Genomic DNA, 23,002 nt, shown 5'->3' on the forward strand with positions numbered 1-23,002 from the left:
AGCCATTCAATACGAATAAAGGCTCACCTATGTTAAAAAAAAAGTAAATAATTGAATCAGATTATTTCAGATTTTAATAATGGTGCGCAAAGACTAAAACTGATAATACAATTGGTATTACAATAAATGACGTAGCAATGGAGGGAGTGCTGGCGGGTAGAGAAAACAGTAGTGCGGTCTGGGGAGGACCCTCAGTGGGACAAGGGAGCTAATTTTAGGATGAGAAGGTAGAAGAGTTTTCCAGGCCAAAGAAAATGCAAGTATAGAGGCCCCGAGGCAAGAAGCAGCTTGGCTCGTCCTCAGCTGCAGTTCAGTCAGCGAGTAGGTATAGGCCAAGGTTGGAGGCACCATCGCCAAGTCAGGGAAGGATTTACGCAAAGGGGGTAACTCCAATCTATTCAATAGAATAAGGCGCCGAAGAGGCAGGGGCCAGACTCCCCCAACCTCCGACTCGAGTTTCCTCTCCGCGAAGCTACACGTCTTACACGCGGGGTGAAGCAACCGGTCAGGAGAGGCTCCAGGCCCAGGGGCCAAAGGGGCGAGGCCTGCGGGGGGAGTGGGGGGCGAGGCGTGTGACCTCCTAGGGTTGCAAGAGTCGAGGGAGCACCGCGGACTGCGCCCGACCACCAGGCACCCCCCTCTCCTGCCCCACAACCACGGCCGCCTTTCGTTCTCCTTAGAGACCCTCGCCCGTAGCACCTCCCACCCCGTCCGGCCTGGCTGGATTTCCCCCCCGCCCCGGGGCGGCGAATCCGTCTTCCAAAACTTCGGAACGACCGTACCCCCTTGAGTGATGGGGAGAGGAAATAATACAAGGCTAGGGCGAAGTCCTACAGGAAATAGACCTCTTTATTTCTGCCCTGTTTTCCCTCATGGCTTCCCCAAAACGCCTAGCTTCCCGGGATGCTCTCCAAGTCACCCCCTCCAACAACGAGTCTATTGGTTTGGCCCTTAGTCCCGGATTGGCTGAAGGGTTACGCCTCGGCCAGGGATTGGAGGACGTTGGGTCCTTACGTGTTCCCGGCGCCCATTGGTTCGTTTTCCCCGTTTCTGGGCGGAGTCGTTAGAGCCGGTTTCCACCCACTTGTTTACGGAGCGCGTAGTTGTAGCGCTCTCGGAGCTCTGGGGCTGTCTCTAAAGTTCCCAATTTAGCTCCTTGGACCAATTAGGCGCTGGCTCCACCCTCTCCCGCTCCCTCGCACGCCTCCCGCGTGGTACGGCCCACACCTTTAGAGCCCCGGCGCGAGCGGATGCGTTCTTCTGCTCGCGCTCGCCGGGCTGACCCCCGTCGACGGTGCGCTTGGTACGGCCCGCGGCGCCTCCTTCTCTAGCTGGGGTGGTTGCCCCCCTCGGGTCGGTGGCGCTTGGTGCCGCCCGGGAGAACCAGGTCATCGGTCCGTTCCCGTGAAAACAAAAACAATCGGCGGCGCCGCGGCGGGGAGCCGAACGCGGCGAGCGGGGAAGCCGGGGCTCAGGGCCGGGTGGGACCAGCGAGCGAGAGCAGCGGCTACGCGCCGGGGTCGGGGCGCTATGGGGCAGGCGGGCGCGGGCTTCTCGAGGCTCCTCAGGCGCCGGGGCTAGCGCCTCCGCCGCCTCGGCCTCTTGCGCCGCCCGTCTGGGGGACGAGGAGCAGGACGCGGCCTCGGCCGGGCCCGGGCCGAACGGCTGCGGACACTCGGGAGCCGGGGAGCCGACCACCGCCACCGCCGCCTCCGGGATGGATCAGTGCGTGACGGTGGAGCGCGAGCTGGAGAAGGTGCTGCATAAGTTCTCGGGCTATGGGCAACTGTGCGAGCGCGGCCTGGAGGAGCTCATCGACTACACGGGCGGCCTCAAGCACGAGATCCTGCAGAGCCACGGTAAGGCGGCCCGGGTGGTCGCGCGGGACCGGGCCCACCCACCCCAAGCCCCTCGGGCCCAGGCGGGCCAGGAGGGTGCCTCCGGGCGGCCAGACCGGCCTTCCCCGGGGCGCCGAGATCCCCAGGCCCCTGTGACTTTTCCTCCTCCTCTCCCCCGGATCTGTCTCGAACCTACCCCGACCTCGTTGTTAATTAAAAGTGAGCGCGAACCCATCTGGAAACCAATTCTGGAGCCACGGGTTTCATCCAGGGTTGAACCCGGGAGCCGGGCCGGCTCGTCGCACCTGCAAACTGCTTCCCTCCTGGGGTGGGCGCCCCTAGTTAATTGCCTTGGGCCCGAGGATCCGGGCGAAGAGAGGGTCAGTGCAGAGAACCCCACCCCTCCTCCTCCTCGCCCCAAACATTTAGCCAGGGACTGACTTTCCTCGTTTTTCTTCATTTTTTTAAAATTAGAAACTCGCTTGTTATTCTTAGCTGTGAGTTAACAAAACAGCCGCTGCTTCAACTCCCTAATTTGACTCTCTGTAGAAGAAGCCTGCCTTTCAACTCCGCAGCGGCACTGATGTGATTCCTAAGAAACTAGCTAAATCAAACTATTAACTCTCCCAGTTGCAGCCTACGATGAGACAGGAGGCAACCTCCCCAGAAACCCATTGTGGAGCAAGTTGTTTGTTAGTGCGTTACCTGGTCAAGTTTTTACTTGTTTTCCTTTCAGAAAGCAGGTTTTCAGTAGGTGTTTCTTCTCTATTATTATAGCCCTAGGCCCTGGGGGAAGATACTTAGCTGCAGTTAACTTGTGGAAGCTGGGTGGGATTCTTTGGTTTTGGGTTATTTAAATAACATAAAAAGTCTGGTATTCTTTAGGTTAAAATATCTGTAGTGATGATTCCTTCTGAGCAAGAAATAATGGACTTCATGGAATGGATTATGTTGGGGAGTTTGGGGGCCCTGCTCAACTCAGAGGTTGAACAGAAATTTTTGATAAGGAAGGTTTGGTAGCTGGGGTCACATGTGGACCCTGGAGCAAGTGTGGTTGAGGACAGTGGCGCTGGCTGAACTTCTGTCCACTTCTCCTTCCTTCCTGTACACTTTGCTTTCCCAGACTGCTTTCAGCCGAGAGTTAGTGCTCATCCATGGTGCCTGGGTGCGTGCTCAGTCATGTATGACTCTGTGCCTCCATGGACTGTAGCCCACCAGTCTCCTTTGTCCATGGAGAATTTTCCAGGCAAGAGTAATGGAGTCGGTTGCGATTTCCTCCTCTAGGGAATCTTTCCGATCCAGGGATTGAACTCATGTCTCCTGCACTGGCAGGTGGCTTCTTTACCACTGAGCCACCTGGGAAGCCCCATCCATGGTGAGGGAGTCTTATAACAGCATCTCATCCTGGACACGGCAGTCACTGTGAACTCCAGGGAAAAAGCAAACCCAATGACCATAGTGGGGTTACTGCTGCTGCTACTGCTAAGTCACTTCAGTCGTGTCCGACTCTGTGCTACCCCATCCCTGGGATTCTCCAGGCAAGAACGCTGGAGTGGGTTGCCATTTCCTTCTCCAATAATGGGGTTAGGACTTGAAATACGAATATGGAAACATGAGCAGGCCTAGACAGCTGCCTGCAAGGGAGAGGTAGATGTGGGGTAGGATGGGACTCCTGGGGGAGGCTCTGGTGAACTTGGTTAGGGACAAGTGAGGAACCGAAGAACCAATGAAGATAGTCAGGGGCATCATGTTTCCTGTTGGCTGAAGATGCGTTGATGGAGTTTGGGAGCAACTTAAGGTTTAAGATGGTGTCCCGGTGTCCTTCTACAAAGGAGAGTGCGGGAGATCATTAGGTTGCCCAGAAGAAAGACAGTAGGGTCTAACCACAGCCTTGAACTCCCCTTGAAGAGCGGAAGTCCTGGAGGTGCCAGCAGAAACAGAACGGACAGGCTTAGAGAGGTTGGTCAGCTGGTGTTTGGCTATTGGGAGTCAGTGACCCTGTTTGCAAGCAGTTTCATAGAATTGTTATACTAGATGCCTAGGAGTTAAGAAAAATAATACAGATTGAGGTGAGAGTGGCTGCTTAAGTAAGGGGGCTGAAGGCGTGTCCCCTCTGCCCCTTATCTGGAGAGGCAATCTTTTTGTATCGTTAAAGACTGAAAAGGGACTTCCCAGGTGGCGCTAGTGGCTTCTGCCAGCCAATGCAGAAGACAGAAGAGCCGCAAGTTCGATCCCCAAGCCAGGAAGATCCCCTGGAGGGAGGGTATGGCAACCCACTCCAGTATTCTTGACTGGAGAATCCAAGGAGCTTGGTGGGCTAAAGTCCATAGGGTCCCAAGGGTTGGACATGCTTCACATGCAAAGACTGAAAAAGGTAGGAGTAGCTGAAGGGTGTAGACTTGGAGAGGTGGAAGGAATGATTTCATTTTTAGGGAACAGGTTGAATGTTAAGGGCTTGCAGAGTTTGAGAGAGAGAGAAGATAGAAACTATTAAAAAAATTCCTTTCTTCCATGAGAGAGAGAGTGTATTAACTGAAGGCGAATGTGATTTGAACTTCGTTTTAGGGGGTTTGGGGCCCATTCCAGATGGATAAAATAATTTTGAGAACTTGCTGAAGCAGGAATGTGTTTTAGACCTCCTTGCTTGGGACATTTCGAGGAATTTATGGTCAGAGGGGTATTAGCCACAGAGTTTGCTGTGGTGTTCAAACAGTCTGATGTGAATTGTGGCGTTTCTGCCTATTTTTTACCTTCTTGTCTAACAAATTGCAGTTTTATATTGATAATCTCTTTGATTTTTTTTAATTCTTTAAGAATAGGATTAAGAGACTAAGGAATTCTCCAGGCAGGAATACTGGAGTGCGTTGCCATGCCCTTCTCCAGAGGATCTTCTAGACCCAGGGATCGAACCCTGGTCTCCTGCATTGCAGGCAGATTCTTTACTGTCTGAGCCACCAGGAAAGCCCCTAAGAGACTAAAGGCAGCAATAAAACATGAAAGAAAAATAAATACCACAAGTACTAGGTCTAGTTTTCAAAATAAAATCTTCTTTCTTATGATATTCTATTTATAATGATAACAGATATCATGTCTTGGTGTCTGGGAGATGGTATTTTTCAAAGCAGATGATTTCGAAAGTTCTCTGCAGACAATATGGGTATTACACTGAGTCTTAAGTATACTCCTCTTAAAGCTATATGGACTGAACTCCATATAGTTCCATATTGGAACTCCATTTTCAAGTTTAAAGGAAGTTTTCAAAGCTCTGAATATGCCTGTCTGGGCAAGTGATCTGGTGGTTTCTCATGACCTGGTGGAGGGGCTCCAGTTGGCACCCTCTTTAATTAGGTTTATTATAATAAGCTCATTCTTTGGGTTCATTTGTGGTGATATTCTTGTAAGAATGTGATATGAATAAAGTAGAATCTTGAGGACTCTACAGATCCCCCAACATTGTGTCACACTGTTGGTGAGTGACTGCCTGATTCAGTAGTGTTCTTTAGTGAGGGCCAGGGGGTCAGGTTTTTGAGGTTGAATTACATTTTCTCATGTTTAAATTTCTCTTTTCTAAAGTTGTGAGCAGACAGCTATACCACGTGAGGATGGTTAGGATGGCTTGTGGTAGAAACTGATCAACCATCAAAGGAAACCCATTGACAACCGTGGTCCACTCGCACCACCCTTGTTCCAGATGGTGACGTGCACTCTACCCAAAGGGGCTTGCCTGATCTCCCTAAGACCTCGCTCATCTGCTCTAAACTGCCCCACATGGCATTTCCCTAACTTAGGGAAGAGGAGAGCGCTGTTGCCATTTAGTCATCCTTCCAGTGAGAATTTCCCTGTGAGCGTGAAATTTGCTCTAAGATTTAATACAGTTGATGCTGTTGGTGATTGTTCTCACTCTGCCCTTGATCTCATTTGAATGATGCCCTGGTTCTTCTCAAACTTCACTCACACATGCACACTTTTATTTTTCAGGTAGATTCACAGTTTCACTTCAGTAGATTTATCCTCATTCTGGGCAATAATTGTGAAGTCATAGATGTGGTATGTTAGGTATAATCAACCTTATATTAAATATGTTAAAATACTTCACATACAGCTAAAGTCACCATTCACATCATTGGTAGGGGAACCGCACTTTGGACAGCCCTTGATTAACAGATAAGTGGTATTAGATACATTTTGGTGATTTGCCTTGTGGTTACTTACTGTTAACTTTTGGGGGAGGGCAAGTGTATTTATATTTTGTTAATCATTAGCACTTCAGTGGTGGAAAGGAGAACATAAAAGAACCATAAATGATGTATTGCTGATATTCTAAATTCATGTTTGGTGATAGAAAATTAGGCTGGAACAACTGGGTAACTTTTATTACATGTATATACTATACTTGAAAAAAATTACAGTGTTTGTAAGTGTAAAGGATGTACAGTATTTAATGAAATTGTTATTTGAGGGTTGTTATTAAAGGGAGTTTGAATATGGTTTCTGAAAGAGATTGTCAAGGAATTTTCTAAATTTAAAATTGTATTTCTTTTGAGTAGATAATACATTTAAATGGTATAAATTCAAATGATAAAAAGGATATCCAGTAAAAAAAAAATCTCCCTCTCAGTCCTTCTTATTCTCAGACCACCTAGTTGTCCATCTTGCAGCCAAAGATTTGGCTGTTTCCAGAAAAAATTTTAAGAAGATTCAGGGAAATGATAATTTATCACTGTTTATTTTTTCTCTGAGGCATTGGACATGTAGTTCTACATACTGTGATTTAGGCTTAGTATTGTATTATCACAATTTGCAAGTTGGTAGAGATTGTTTCATTTGTGGGTGCAGTCAATATATATTATCAGCTAAAACTCTGTGTGTTTCTGTGTGGTGTAACACTTAGAGTATGATCTTCTACCTTTATCTCTTTGGTGAATCAAAGAGAATTTAGTTACTAATTGCAGAATTGCCTCTTTTTTTGTTTTTTTAATTTGAGAGTGATAAATGAGAAGTAAACAATTAAACATGAAAGAAAAAGCAAATTAGATGGTCACATTTTAAACTAATTTTTGTGATGTAGTATTGGGTCAGTAGACAAAAAAACCAGAGGTCCAGGGTTACATGTTAGGTATAACTAACTTTACATTCTAGAATTTGAATTGTATGTATTACATATATATATTGAAAAGTAAGTTTGTTTATATATGCAGATTCTCTGCTTTTCAGCGTCTACCAGTGTTGAGTGTCTGTTGAACTAATTGTAAAAGGATCAGGGTTTGGTGGACTAGCGGTTTGTCTTACTTAGTCATCCTTATTCTTTGGTGTACTTTGAGTAGGCTGCATAGCTTGGTGTCCCCCATTTGTTAACTAAACTTTTTGCTAAGTACAAGACACTCTTGAAAGCATAACGCTGTTCAAGTTTTGAATAAAATTTGGTATCTGCATTTAGCATCTAATCTGGAAAGTAGCAAGATAAGTAGGTCAAAAAAGTTTGTATGAATTAACAATAGCCATTGTTTAAAAACTCAAAGAAGAGAATAGACCAGTCACCGATCTACTTGTGCTGTTTTATAGATGGTGAGAATCATAATAATAATAGGCTAGCGTTGATGTTGCCAGTTGGGTTTAGAAGCAGATTTAACTTTGTCAGCCATTCCTTTCCAGGTTCATTTAGGAGCTAACTCTGTCATTTGGCACCTTACTCATTCAGACTGCTGTATCACTCAGGATCCTTTTGGTTGCAGGTGGCAGAATGGTTTTAATTAAAATGGAATTTGTTGACTTCATAACTAAAAAGGCTGAGTTTAGGCCAGTGGCTCCCGGGGCACAGAGGGTGTCATGAGGACTGGTTTTGTTCTGTCTCTCTCTTGGCTATGCTTTCCTCCATGGTTGGCTTCATCCTCAGCAGAGCTTTTTCCACGTGGAAGCAAAGATGGCCCATGGACTCGCGTCATTCTTGTACTGCTTGTAATCCCAGAGACAGGGACATGCCTGTTTTCTGTTTTTATTGTCCTAGTTCAGATCAATTACGGGCTGCTGGGTGGAGTCCATTAGCCACCTTGGGCTGTGCTTCCCCATTGTCAGATTCATGACCATGGGACCCACTGTTGCTCAAAGAAAGGAGAGCGTTCTAGAAAGGAAGACTTGCGCCAGACAGAAGTGATAGATGCCCACTGTAGCTGAGCCAGCTGCAAGTTACATCGATAACAGTATTCTTTGAGATGGTTTCTTGATTAGCCCAATCTTTATTTCTCAGCTTTCGCCTTGACTTCTAACTGTAACATTCAGATAATTCAAACCCTGAGTTGCTGGTATGACTTCATGTGTAGACTCTGAGACTACAGCTTGATTCATGTTACCTTTGGGAACTTACTTGAAATTACTTTAATGCTTGGTATAATAAAATCGTTTTCCTAAGGTTATCTTATCTCCTGAGTAGTTTCTAATTCTGGGTAATAACCTCGGTAAGGGGGAAACTTGCCAGCACTTCTGCGATATTATCTTACTAGAGTTAATAGAGAAATTTCTGTTGTTTTCATGTTGTAGTCACCTTAGTGGTTAGCATAGTGAAAGTGGTGTTTTAGGCAGACTGCTGTTCACTTGGGATATTGAAACTTACTTGTTTTTATTTGGGGCCCTGCTTCATCATCTGTAAAATCTCTGAAAATGACCCCAAGAGGCAGTTGTGGGGAGACCTGAGGAGTCCTGGCCATAAGCTATGTACTTGGAGACCTGTGCATGGAGGCACTCCATGTAACTCCCCAAAGTTGAATGCTGGGGAGGTGATAACTCTCAATAGGGCATTTCTTCTGGCCTTCTTAGATTACATGCTAGTCTAACGGCTCAGAGAGCAAGAGACTAGAATCTCTGGCAGCACTTGAGGCTTTTAGAAATAAGCTTCCACTCTGTTTGGGTTTAGTGATCGTATGGCTGAGCTCAAAGTGGTTCTTTGGGAACATTGGGAAATCCATATGGCTTCTCTTGCCAAGTCTTTCTCCACCTAAGAGGCCTGGGGCACAGTATGTTCTCTTTTATGAGTTTGCTGTATCTGTTCAATCCATATAGATTTAATATCTTATTATTGGTCCACGAAGATGTTTGAGAGGAGATAAAGAGAGACTTTTTAAAAAAGAAGCATGGCCTCAGTCCGCCAGGAAGGTAGAGGCTTGTTGAGGAGACAAGATGTGTCTGTGCTTGTGGAGAAGAACATAAAGTTTTGTCCTTGAGCTCAGGAGATCTGGATTTGAGTCCTTGTTCTATCACTTCGCTGCCTCTGTGTGTGTATGCGTGCACGTGTGCACATCTGTGCACAGTTGCATCCAGCTCTTTGACACCCCGTGGACTGCAGCCTACAGGCTCCTCTGTCCATGGGATTCTCTAGCCAAGAGTAGTGGAGTGGCTTGCCATTTCCTTCTCCAGGTATCTTGCCGACCCAGGGATGGAATCCTCGTCTCTTGTGTCTCCTGCATTGGCAAGTGGATTCTTTACCACTAGCACCACCTGGAAAGCCCTCACTGCTTCTACAATCTCACTTAACCTCTTTCCTCTTTATTAGACTGATAGCTTATGTCATGGGTTGTGGAAATTAGATAGTATGAGGGCTTTGAACTCTGTAAAACAAGGTTTACTTGTTATTTTTAAGGTCCGTACCTTTAAGCAGTGTCTTAATTGAGACACTGGATTTAGATATCTTTATTACTGTTGTATGTTAACTACCATTGTGTCCAGTGGTCTGCTTAACACTGTAAGGAATATTCAAAAAGTATTACATAACAGTGTTTAAGGAACTTTATTTGGATAATGAGGCCAGAGTTTTACAGTTAAGAGGGAAAAAACCATGGCCGTGGAATAGTACACAGCATAATATCAAAGGGCTTCCCTGGTGGCTCAGACAGTAAAGAATCCGCCTGCAATGCAGGAGACCTGGGTTTGATCCCTGAGTTGGGAAGATCCCTTGGAAGAGGGTATGGCAACCCACCCCAGTATTCTTGGCTGGAGAATCCCCATGGACAGGAGCCTGGGGTTGCAAAGAGTCGGACATGACTGAGTGACTAAGCACACAGCCCACTTAATATTATTAGATAATAGTGCTTCTGATTGGTGTAAATGCTATCAGTTCAGAAGAATGGGAAGAGAAGGAGCCCTTAGAACGAACTGCTTAGGGTGGGCTGTTTCAGTTCCACTGTAGAGCACTTGGTCGGTAGTTACTCATCCCCAGTTACATGTGAAACTGGGCTCCGTCTTGTGGGAGTTACAGAGGACAGGCAGTCATCCTCATGCTCCAAGCACATTCTGAGTAGTTGGGGAGGTGAGCCCAGTGTGTTTTTAGAGTGTGAGGCCGTGTATACGGTAAATGCTGATTGAAGGATACCAACAACAGGGTGGGATTTGAGACAGGGACAGGCTCTTCTGACCTGTGGGCAGTTTCAGTAACAGAGACTGAGTGAGGAGAGTAGGAAGATAGGATGGGGTGCTAGGAGAGGAGGTCAGCAAGAACAAGGATGCAGAGGAGTGAGAGTACAAGAGGCATCCTGGGAATAGTGAAGAATCAGAGTGGGGAGGTAGGAAATAGAAGGATGAAAATTAAGCTGGACTCAGGTTTTGTAGAGTCAGGGCTCTCAGGGAAGGTGGTAAACTGAGAAGATACTGAAAGACTTGGGTTGGAGGCGGTGAACAGGGAAAGGACAGGGATATGATCTGAGACCAGTTAGCATTTTGGGTGATTCGAGTTGGGAGTGAAGTTTGACTAGAGGCAAGAAGACAAGTTAAGGTTCCTTGTCAATGTGTGACTGATGAAATAGGGGCCTGTTCTGGGGTAGTGGTAGAGATGTAGAGACCCAGGCGTAGAGTCTCCTGAGGGAAGAAATTACCAGGACTTAGTGCAGAATAGGAGAGAAGGGCTGGAAAAATCAAAGGTTCATCTAGGGTTCTGAGTATAAATGACAGACAATTATAGAACCAGGAAGGAAATGGGAAGTTCAGGAGAGGGGAAGGTAGAAATTTGGGTTTGATTTTTAAATAAGAAAGCCACATTCAAATGCTATAAGAAGCCCTATCTGGTTCACCTATTCATTTCAGAGATAAATAGATGTCTCGATTAATTCTCTATATTTCGAATTTGAAGGGAGTGAACAGGCTCTCTCAAAATATCTTGTTGTATTAGTTATATCTTGTTAGTATTAGTCACTAAGTTGTGTCTGACTCTTTGCAGCCCCATGGACTGTAGTCCGCCAGGCTCCTCTGTCCATGGGATTCTCCAGGCAGGGATACTGGAGTGGTTGCCATTTTCTTCTCCAGGGGATCTTTCCAACCCAGGGATCGAACCTGAGTCTCCTGCATTGGCAGGCAGGTTCTTTACCACTGAGCCACCTGGGAAGCCCCTAAAAATATCTAGCAGACATTTAGAAACTTGTTCCTGCATCTTCCCTCTCCTCTTCTCTGGCCAGGTCTTACCTCACAGACTACTGTAGACCCCCGTTCCTTCCCTGTGCCCATCGCATTGGTCTGGCTCTCTGCTCCAGGAGGGCTGTTAGTTTGTGCCATGTCAGTTAGCTCTTAAAGATAAACTGAGGTGATTTGTTTTCTCTTGTGTTTGGACTTGCAGCCCCCTTGGCTGTGATCTGGTGCAGTGGATCCGCATACCCATCTGTGAATCTGCCTTTGGGGTGGACGAACAATGCTATACTTCCCTTTACTATATACATTTGCCAGCTGTTAATATACCAAAAAGTTTATTTTGTTTTCAGGGTGTACTTCTTCTAGGGAAAAAAAAAAGAGAGTGTGCTTCCTCTGAGTATATCTCTGTTGAGTGGTTACTGTGTCCTAAGTGCCGAGGTAGCTCATGAGAAGCCTGAAACCTCAGTAGGCGACAGTTTGGCTTGCTACTCGGGCTTCCCTGGTGGCTCAGACTGTAAAGAATCTGCCTGCAGTGCAGGAGACCCGGATTCAATCGCTGGGTTGGGAAGATCCTCTGGAGAAGGGAATGACTGCCTACTCCAGTATTCTTGCCTGGAGAATTCCATGGACAGAGGAGCCTGTTGGGCTACAGTTCTTGAGGTCACAAAGAGTCAGACACGACTGAGCGACTGACACTAACTATGGTTTGCTACATACAGTATGAAATAGCCCTTTATTGCCCTTTATTATTATTTTTAATACCAACCTTTTTAGAGTTTCAAGTTTTTCTGTTTTAATATCTTGCAAGCATATCCATGTTACCTTGTCAATGACTTCTTTTTTTTTTAAATTGGAGGTTAATTGCTTGACGGTGCTGTGTTGGTTTTTGCCATACATTTAACATGAATCAGCCACAAGTATACATATATCCCATCCCTCTTGAACCTACCTTCCAACCCTGCCTCCATCCTACTCTAGGTCATGACAGAGCCAGAGCACCAGGCTGAGCTCCCTGTGTTATGCAGCAGCTTCCAATTAGCTACCTATTTTACACAGTGTCAGTGACTTCTTTAGAATCAGTCCTGTCCTTGAAATTGAGATGGTGTAGTACACAATCTATTGTTTTTCTATTCATTCAGTAAATAGTTATTGAATGCCTAATATGTGCTGGCCTCCATGCTAAACATGGGAAATTAAATACTTATGTTTTCTACCTTCAAGTAATTTCATGGGGGTGAGAGACAAATAAATATTTACAGTGTAGTGTGAAACCCTGGTAGAGAAGTACAAGAAGCTATGCAAGCAAATATTTTTCTAATTTACTGTCTCCAGGTAACTAATGGGCATAAACCCTGAAATGGATAGGCAGTGAAGCTAAAGGCAGAGCTTGAAGTCTTAACTGGGTTCTATAGAAACAATTAGTGTTGTATGCTTAGTTGCTCAGTCGTGTGTGACTCTTTGTGACCCTGTGGACTGTAGCCTGCCAGATTCCTCTGTCCATGGGATTCTCCAGGCAAGAATACAGGAGTGGGTTGTCATTTCCTTCTCCAAGTAATCTTCCTGACCCAGGGATCAAACCCATGTCTCTTGTGTCTTATGCATTGCAGGCAGATTCTTTACCACTGTACCACCTGGAAAGCGAGGTAAAATCAATTTAGGAGTTAGCGCGCATATGTGTAATTTAGTTTGGCAGGTGTCTGATTTTGGAGGAGACCATGCCTATTCTTGGAGAAGGCAATGGCAACCCACTCCAGTGTTCTTGCCTGGAAAATCCCATGGGTGGAGAAGCCTGGTAGGCTACAGTCCGTGGGGTCGCAAAGAGTCGGACACGACTGAGTGACTTCACATCACATGCCTATTCTAATTTCTGAGAATATCATACTTAAATTTTGTTTGTAAAAGATACTATTCTATTGCCCTAAAAGGAAGAGTATCTTTAACTTAGACCAACTGTGTATGTTGACTCTTTGCTTGGATTTAAGATCGATTATTGCCATAATAATTATTTTGCTTGTTGAATCAAGTCAAATGATAAAAGTGACCTTAAAAATAGTACTTTTGTGTTACAGCCACTTTGGAAGATGGTTTGGTGTTTTCTTACAAAACTAAACATTATTCTTACAATAAAAGGCAATAGTCAGTGTTCCTTGGTATTTACCCAAAGGAGTTGAAACTTATCTCCACACAAAAACCTGGACCTGGATGTTTATGGCAGGTTTATTCATAATTGCCAAAACTTGAAGACAACCAAGATGTCCTACAGTAGATGAATGGCTAAAGTGTGGTTATACCCAGACAATAGACTAAATAAAAAGAAAAGAAAAGAACTTTCAGGCTGTACATTTGTGGAGGCAGGGTATACTGGGAAATCTCAGTGCCTCCCTCTCAATTTTGTTGTAAGTATAAAACTGATCTTGAAAAGTAGTCTTTGAAAGAAAAGTGTTTGTGGTGACAGTAAAAGGTGAGTGATTTCTTTTCATACTTGTGTATGAGTCCTGAGTCCAGGGAGGTTTATCTCATTGCCAGCCAAACTTGGCACAGAATTTCATCCTGGGTAAAAAGTGACCACTCTCCTAGTGGCCAGCATGGATCCCAGCGTTCACCTTCAGCTCTGGTTGTTACGGTAAAGATGGCTGTCACAGTAACTGCCCAGCTTTCCTTCTAGGAACTGAATCCAGTTAGTTTCCTTTCATAGAGAAGCAGGTTTCTATTTCTCTTAGAAGCAGGTTTTGTTTTCAGACAAGTAGATGGAAAGAACATGAGGCCTCTCCCTTTAGGACTTAGAAGATTGGTCTCCGTCGGTTTGGTGATTACAGTGATTTCCAAACCTGTTTTTACCTTTGGCTGCTTTCCACCAAATCCATTTGAAAATGCATTAGTGGAATCCTCTCTGAACAGGGCTTTCCTGGGGTTCTCTTTCAGATTATGCCATTATACTTTTCTTGTGCTTCCAAATACTTGGTAGAATTTATTCTCCTTGGGGCACACTGAAAACTCAGTGTTAATTAATTGACCTTCTATTCCTCACATCTATGATTTATAAACGTCGCAAACTGAGTCACTAAAATTCGAAAATGTCAATGGATTTTGAGGTCGGGGTGTAGAAGTTCAACTGGCAAATCCCAAATGACCTCTCTCCAGCTTGAGCTTTGCTCTTGTGTTCCTTAACCTTTTGTTTGTTGTCTACTGACTGTAGAAATAAACATGTCCAGATGGTACGGTTCGCATTTTTTAGGCTTTTTAAAAAATTAAAGTTCACATACCACAAGATCACCCTTTGAAAGTGTGAAATTCACTAGCTTTTAGTACATTCAGAGTTGTGTAGCCATAACCATTATCTGATTTGAGAACATTTTCTTCGCTCCGGGAAGAAACCTCTCATTCACAGTCATTCTCCATTCCACACTTCTCCAGCTTTGGCAACTATGAATCTCCTCGCCTGTTCTGGACATTTCAGATAAGTAGAATCAAACAATATGTGGCCTTTTGTGTGGCGTATTTCACTTAATGTTTTCAAGGTTCATCCATTTTGTAGCATATATTGGTGCTTCCTTCCTTTTTATAGCTGAATAATACTCTGTCGTATGGATTTGCCACATTTTGTTTATCTGTTCATCATTTGGGTGTTTGAATTGTTTCCATTTTGGGGCTCTTAAATGCTGCTGTGAACATGTACAAGTTTGTGTATGGATGTATGTTTTCATTTCTCTTGGGTATGTACCTACAGGTGGAATTCTTGGCTTCTATAGGGTAACTTTGTTTAACTTTCTGAGGAATGTTTTCTACAGCTTTTGCACCACCCCTCAGCAATATATGTGGGTCTAAATTCTCCACATTCTTGCCAACACTTACTGTTGTCGTATACCTTTTTTTCGTTATAGCTATCCCAGTGGGTGTGAAGTAGTTTCTGACTGCAGTTTTGGTTTGCATTTCCCTATTGATTAATGATTCTGAGTACCTTTTCCTGTGCTATTGGTTATTTGTATATCTTTTGTTTGGCCATGCCACACGTCTTGTGGAATCTTAGTTCCATGATCAGGAATTGAACCTGGCCATGGCAGTGAAAGCACCAAGACCTAACCGTTGGACCACCAAGGAATTCCCATTCTATCTTATTTGGAAAAAAAAAATCTATTCAAATTCTTTGCCTATTTTTAATTGGATTATTCATCCTGATATTGATGAGTTGTAAGAATTCTTTTTGTATACTAGATACTAGACCCTTATCAGATGCATGATTTGCAGCTATTTTTCTCTCATTCTGTGGGTTCTGTTTTCATTTTCTTGGTAGTGTTTGAAGCACAAAAGTTTTAAGTTTTGATGAAGTGAAAATTGCTCAGTCGTGTCCAACTCTTTGCGACCCCATGGACTGTATAGTTCATGGAATTCTCCAGGCAAGAACACCGGAGTGGGTAGCCTTTCCCTTCTCCGGGGGATCTTCCCAACCCAGGGATCGAACTCAGGTCTCCCACGTCGCAGGCGGATTCTTGACCAGTTGAGCCACAAGGGAAGCCCTTGTTTTGATGAAGTCCAATTTAATTATCTTTTTGTCTGGTTGCTTTTGGTGTCATATCTAAGAAACTATCACCCAATCCAAGGTCAAGAATAAACCCATTTTCTTCCAAGAGTTTGATAGTTTCAGCTTTTAATTTCTGTCTTCATTCCATTTTGAGTTAATTTCTGTCTATGATATGATTTTTTTTTGCAAATGAGTAGCTAGTTATTCCAGCACCATTTGTTGAGTATCACTTCCTTTTTAACTGTCATCTCCCCCTTTATTTACCATCAATCTATATACTTACATTAATAGCACCTGCAAATGTGCAGGGTATATAAGACTGTGGAGTATACAGTTTAAGAACTTGTCTTCCCTTTGCTTCTTACATCTAGTTGAGACTGATGATGGTGTATATATCTGAAATTGTTAAATGGTGTTTGATTCTGTGCCAGAGGAGTGGTGGAGAAAACAGAATTCATTAGGGATTGAGAAGACTGAGCAAGTCTGTGGGCAGAGAAGTTCAAAGAGAAGATAAAGCCATTGAGATTAGATAAGGGTTAGATACAGAAAGAGAAGAAATGGCCAGGACAGAGCTTACTGAAGCAATTAGGTTCTTTTGGCCCAAAGTATTTATAGGACATGTTTTAGACAGATTTAAAATTTTTTCCTGGCTTACCAGGTCTCCCTTAGCCTAAACTCCATCACTAGAAATTGGAAGCACCTGATACATACTTTGTGCAGTTGTGTTTAGAAATAAGGGCAATTTCTGTTTTGGCCATCCCATATTGAATTGGGTACCTTATGGATACATTCTTCTGTTCACTTATTTTTTTACTTCTCTCAGTGGTTGTCATAAATGCTGGAATGCTTTTCCTCTGTAGGGAAGGAGAATGTAATTTTACATCTACCCTTGCGAGTTCTTGGCTGAGACTCCTATAATAAAAAAACAGACTAACTAGAGAAAAGCTGTTTGTTAACACGCATACTTCATGTGCATGTGGGAGATGCACTCAGTATTCCAGGGAGTAGTGAGTAACTCAGAGAGGTGGCTTAGAACTCAGGCTTACAGACAGCTTCAGCTAAAGACAAAGGTAGGTGTGGGTAGGCCAGTAATGGGGAGGTTAGCAGGAAAAGCACAGTAAACAGGGGTAAGGTTTTTTATATCTAAGTCTGAGCTTTCATAAAAATTTCTTGTGATTTAGGAGAAGGTAATGGCAACCACCCAGATAATCACAATGGTGTGATCACTCACCTAGAGCCAGACATCCTGGAATGTGAAGTCAAGTGGGCCTTAGAAAGCATCACTATGAACAAAGCTAGTGGAGGTGATGGAATTCCAATTGAGCTATTTCAAATCCTGAAAGATGATGCTGTGAAAGTGCTGCACTCAATATGCCAGCAAATGTGGAAAACTCAGCAGTGGCCACAGGACTGGAAAAGGTCCATTTTCATTCCAATCCCTAAGAAAGGCAATCCCAAAGAATGCTCAAACTACCGCACAGTTGCACTCATCTCACATGCTAGTAAAGTAATGCTCAAAATTCTCCAAGCCAGTCTTCAGCAATACGTGAACCGAGAACTTCCAGATGTTCAAGATGGTTTTAGAAAAGGCAGAGGAACCAGAGATCAAATTGCCAATATCCGCTGGATTATCAAAAAGACAAGAGAGTTCCAGAAAAACATCTATTTCTGCTTTATTGACTATGCCAAAGCCTTTGACTGTGTGGATCACAATAAGCTGTGGAAAATTCTGAAGGAGATGGGAATACCAGACCACCTGACCTGCCTCTTGAGAAACCTGTATGCAGGTCAGGAAGCAACAGTGAGAACTGGACATGGAACAACAGACTGGTTCCAAATAGGAAAAGGAGTATGTCAAGGCTGTATATTGTCACCCTGCTTATTTAACGTATATGCAGAGTACATCATGAGAAACGCTGGGCTGGAAGAAGCACAAGCTGGAAGAAATATCAATAACCGCAGATATGCAGATGACACCACCCTTATGGCAGAAAGTGAAGAGGATCTAAAAAGCCTCTTGATGAAAGTAAAAGAGGAGAGTGAAAAAGTTGGCTTAAAGCTTAACAGAAAACTAAGATCATGGCATCTGGTCCCATCACCTCATGGGAAATAGATGGGGAGACAGTGTCAGACTTTATTTTTTTGGGCTCCAAAATCACTGCAGATAGTGACTGCAGCCATGAAATTAAAAGATGCTTACTCCTCGGAATGAAAGTTATGACCAGCCTAGATAGCATATTAAAAAGCAGAGACATTACTTTGCCAACAAAGGTCCATCTGGTCAAGGCTATGGTTTTTCCAGTGGTCATGTATGGATGTGAGAGTTGGACTGTGAAGAAAGCTGAGCACCGAAAAATTGATGCTTTTGAACTGTGGTGTGGAGAAGACTCTTGAGAGTCCCTTGGACTGCAGGGAGATCCAACCAGTCCATCCTGAAGGAGATCAGCCCTGGGTGTTCATTGGAAGGACTGATGCTGAAGCTGAAATTCCAATACTTTGGCCACCTCATGTGAAGAGTTGACTCATTGGAAAAGACCCTGATGCTGGGAGGGATTAGGGGCAGGAGGAGAAGGGGACGACGGAGGATGAGATGGCTGGATGGCATCACCGACTCGATGGGCATGAGTTTGAGTAAACTCCATGAGTTTGTGATGGACAGGGAGGCCTGGCGTGCTGTGATTCATGGGGTCACAAAGAGTCGGACATGACTGAGCGACTGAACTGAACTGAACTGAACTGAATGGCAACCCACTCCAGTATTCTTGCCTGGAGAATCCCAGGCTCCCAGAGGATCCTGGTGGGCTGCCGTCTATGGGGTTGCACAGAGTTGGACATGGCAGTCATTCTTCTCTTCCTCATACAGAGATACCCTTAGAAATGGAGGTTTATTTTATACATTTAAATTTCCCTTACAAAAGGGTAACTTCTACTGTTTTCAGAGCTTCTCCTTTTCTCAGAAATAATCAGCTCAAGATCATCCTTATGCCAAAAGGCTATTTTGGGGTGGCATATTCTGCTACCCTTCCCCCGCTTCTTTCAAGTTTTTGCCCAGATGTCACTTCCTCAGTGAGGCTTACCATGTCCACCTGTTGAAGATTACAGTGGCTCAACCCACAAACACTCTCCATTTGTTTTACTCTGGTCCCCTGCCCCTGCCAAGAGCACGTATCCTCTTTTGTCATATTGTGTAATTGACCGACTTCGTATTTATCTTGCTCACCAGAAGTTATGGTTTGCTGGGATTTTTGCCTGGACACAGCTGTACCTGTCACATAATTGAATGCTCAATAAATAGCTGTTAGATGAATGAGGATCCTAAGACTGCTTTTACTTTTGGGCTATTCTCTTTCAAATTCTTGGGCTCTATCCCAGACCTCTTGAATCAGAAACTCTGGGGATGTGGATCCATCTACTTTGTCTTAACTAGACCTCCAGGTCACTCTGATGTAAATTATAGTTTTAAGAACCACTCAGTAAGGTTTCAGGAGCTAGATGTGTTGCTTACAGGTGTGGATGTGTAGGTCTATACTTGAGGTAACTTGACAAGTATAACTGAATACAAATTCAGAGAGACAAAGAGAATACAAATAAAGAGAACAATCTCTTTTTGGACTTCTCTTTCTCTTCCTCCTGCTGCCCTTTCCTGAGGAGGTAGCACAAGGAAAGAGGCTATCAGCTGTAGTAACTTTCTGTTGATTTATCAAGGAAAAAAGGTCCCCAAGACTGCTTTGTTGTTGAGTCCCTAAGTCGTGTCCGACTCCTTGTGACCCCCATGGACTCCTGCACACCCCACTTCTCTGTCGTTCACCATCTCCCAGAGCTTGCTTAAACTCATGTCCATTGAGTCAGTGATGCCATCCAACCATCTCATCCTCTGTTGCCCCCTTCTCCTGGCCTCAGTCTTTCTCAGTACCAGGGTCTTTTCCAGTGAGTTGGCTCTTTGCATCAGGTGGCCGAAGTATTGGAGCTTCAGCTTCAGCATCAGTCCTTCCAATGAATTTTCAGGGTTGATTTCCTTTAGGATTGACTGGTTTGATCTCCTGGCAGTCCACGACTACTGTAGATTCCAGTAATACAGGAGGAGGCACTGGACTCTACAGGTGGTCACACTCATACTCATGGCTAACATTTGTTGTAGCAAAAAGGTATGAGACAAGCAGCCAGGGAGAAAAGCACAGAGGGCATTGTCTAGAGGAAACCAAGAGAAAGCTGCAGAGAGTCCCCTCCCAGTGGAGTCAAATAGGGCATACTTAATTCCTCTAGCATCAAACACTAACAAGTATGACGTGTTATGGTATTCCCCTGGTGACTCAGTGGTATAGAATCCACCTGCCGATACAGAAGACGCAGGTTTGAGCCCAGGGTCAGGGAAGATCCCCTGGAGAAGGAAGTGGCAACCCACTCCAGTATTCATGCCTGGGAAATCCCGTGGACAGAGGAGCCTGGCCAGATACAGCCCATGGGGTCGCAAAGAGTCGGATACAGTGGCTAAACAACAACAACGTGAAGTGTTTATCTCCGAGGGAGGCTCATTTGGAGACATAGTCTTCTGGTGTTTAGTGGGTACTGTCATGTAGGCACCCTCTGTCTAGCAGATACCAAAATTCCAGCCTCCCAGAAGAAAAGCAGTTCAGCACAAACCACATTTTATAAACAGTTTAGGCACAGCAAGCCATTCTTAACCAGTCAGAGTGGTAGGAACCCTCCTGAAATCCAAACTCCCAGATGCCCACCAGAGACCAACCTTGCAAGCCAGTCTGAGGCTGCTAATTCTTAGAAAGACCTGCTTGCAGGGTGCGCCCTTGGCGGGCATCTGGGAACTCGAAGTTCCAGAGAGTTCCTCCCACCCTGACTGGTAGGGATGGCTCACTGAGGCTTACAGGTGGGGGTATATAAACTCTTTTCTGCTATGTTCACTGTTTCTTCATGTTATCTAAAAAAGTTTGTTTTTTCTTCTTTATGTAGAACATAAGGCAATTAGACTTCTCTCTTCTTAGGAAATTTAGTAATAAAATGTTGTGAGAATGACTTGGACAGTTTAAGTGGATTGAGTAAGTGAGTTTATTCACTTAGACATATTTTCTTAAAAATGCCTTGGCAGTATTATTCAATTTAGTAATTACATAAGTGATTTATGTCATAGTAATATTTTAAAATGTATTCCAAACGATACAAAAATTAAAATAGCTTTCTTACTGTTCATTTGAAAAATATCACCTATGGATGTTACCGTCTGTTTCAAGGTGGACAGTTGATTTTTCTTCACGTCTAACTTTTCATCTTCCAGAGGGCCAATGTGATAACTTGCCATCTTTGGGTTTGCTTTTGTGAATAGCCAGTCTTCTTTCTTTCTTTTTTTATAGGTCAAGATGCTGAATTATCAGGGACACTTTCACTTGTCTTGACACAGTGCTGTAAGAGAATAAAGGATACTGTTCAGAAGTTGGCCTCTGACCACAAAGACATCCACAGCAGCGTTTCTCGGGTTGGAAAAGCCATTGATAAGGTATGGTGTTGTCGGGAGTGTTTGGTATGTTCTAGCATCATCCACCGTTTCCCATGACTGCTTTCATCACATTAGCTTTCTCATTGTTTATACTGTTTCTTTCATCCTTGCTTTTAGTAATATGGTGTTACTATGGTCCTCTTAAAGTTCCGTGTTGCTGTTATTTCAAAAAACAAGAATAAAAGCAAACCAAAACCCTTCTCTCTTTATAGCCTTTTTTTTTTTTAAACCCATTTTCTTGTGTGATGACCACTCATAATGTCAAGGTGAGTCAGTTTCCAAATTTTTAACTTACTCTGAGGGAGTTTGTTTATAGAAGTAACTTTTCCTTCTTCCTGAGTAATTCCCAGGGTGTGACTCGGCCTCTGTTATGGGATGATTGGGGTAACAAAGCTTGCATCTGTCTGCCCTGCGTCATCCTACTCTCCTTGTCTTCCTGTGAGCTTGCTGGTCACTTTGCTTCAGTGTTGTTTGCCCTGTGAGTGGGTTGGTTGCTAGCCAGCAGAGCCGGCCACTTGAGTTGAGTGATTTTCTTATGACATCTCTTAAATCTTTGACTTGGAGGTTTGCTTATAAGCAGTTACCATTTTTAGCACTGGGGCAGTTTTGCCCTTGGAGTTCTTAGTCTTAGTAGAGCCCAAGAGAAGTGGCTTAAGGTTACTGTGTGATACCTAGGAATGTTTCAGCTATTGGGGAGTGTGTGACTGGTTGTGGACATTTTTGTTCACATGTTGTAAACTTCTGGGAGAGTAGGAAGAAATTTTGAGGAGAGCTTTTTGTAGCAAAACATGTCTTACGAGTTGCTCCATCTGTATGCATGAGGACAGTAGCTGTAACATGGAAACTCGTGGAATCCAGAGAATGGCTGTTAACTCATGCACAAACCTGTTAGAAATAGTCTGACAAAGGGGTAGCGTTGGCCAGCTAGACTCAAGGCAGCCCGAGTGAGAACTGTAACATGGATGCTTTTAAGGAAGTATTGCTAACTGGTAGGTACGGTATGGCAGGACTGAATGGCTGGGCCTCCAGAAGTGTTAGTGACCTCTGGGAGAGCTCTCACCACTCCCAGTGTGCTGAGGGCTTTGCCGCAGCGAAAGAGGCCAGAGAAGTGGTGTTGGCTGCAGCGGCCCCATTTTTGGATCTGTGATGGCGGTTGCCAGCAGAGGCTGGAAGGCAGTGAGTGTCCTCTGAAATAGCTCTCAGGTTGTGGGGCCTGTCTGTTAACTCTGAGGATGTAAGCAGAGCTTTGGAAGTGGCTTTGGCTTCAGACTTTGTGGTGACTGTGGCGTCGTACGTCTTCAGTTGGTGCCTGATGTGATTATTGCTGTGTACTGACTCAAGGCCCTTCTGGAAGAGTGGGGTTGGGCGTGCTTTAGGGATGATCTTAAATCACTGTGAGTGAGGAACCCTCTGTGTCTAGGGTGAAGTAACTACTGGTGGTGTTTAGGAAGCTTCAGGTATTGGTGGCTGCCAGTGACCAAGGCATTCTAGTGATGGTTCAGACCCCAAGAGGTTCCTGGCAGTGAGCACTGGGCTACCCGCAGTTATGACAGTGTGGGGACAGGCAGGACCAGAAGATGCCAGGACAGTGAGAGTAGCTGAAGCCTCCGAAGCAGCCAGTCAGAGAAAAGACACCAGATTCCGGAATAGGTGGGGGTGGCCTTGCAGTCATGCCTCGTGTGTGGTCTCCAAGATCTGGGATACGGGGCTTTGCGTGGTGCCACTGGTCGGGGGGCCATGTGTCCTCAATTCCCA

At 44.6% G+C, this 23,002-nt stretch overlaps 1 protein-coding gene across 1 annotated transcript in view; it reads left to right on the forward strand.

Annotated features, from left to right (window-relative positions):
• Positions 1–1,222: 1,222 nt before the first annotated feature.
• RMND5A (required for meiotic nuclear division 5 homolog A) overlaps positions 1,223–23,002 on the forward strand; it is a 61,542-nt gene continuing 39,762 nt past the window's right edge. Inside the window, exons 1-2 of the mRNA XM_043468756.1 lie at positions 1,223–1,859; positions 21,105–21,247. Coding sequence (XP_043324691.1) covers positions 1,718–1,859; positions 21,105–21,247 — 285 coding nt within the window. The 5' untranslated portion in view covers positions 1,223–1,717. The remainder of the gene's footprint in view (positions 1,860–21,104; positions 21,248–23,002) is intronic.

This window comes from Cervus canadensis, chromosome 5 (genome assembly GCF_019320065.1).
Source record: "Cervus canadensis isolate Bull #8, Minnesota chromosome 5, ASM1932006v1, whole genome shotgun sequence".
NCBI classification, from domain to species: domain Eukaryota; kingdom Metazoa; phylum Chordata; class Mammalia; order Artiodactyla; family Cervidae; genus Cervus; species Cervus canadensis.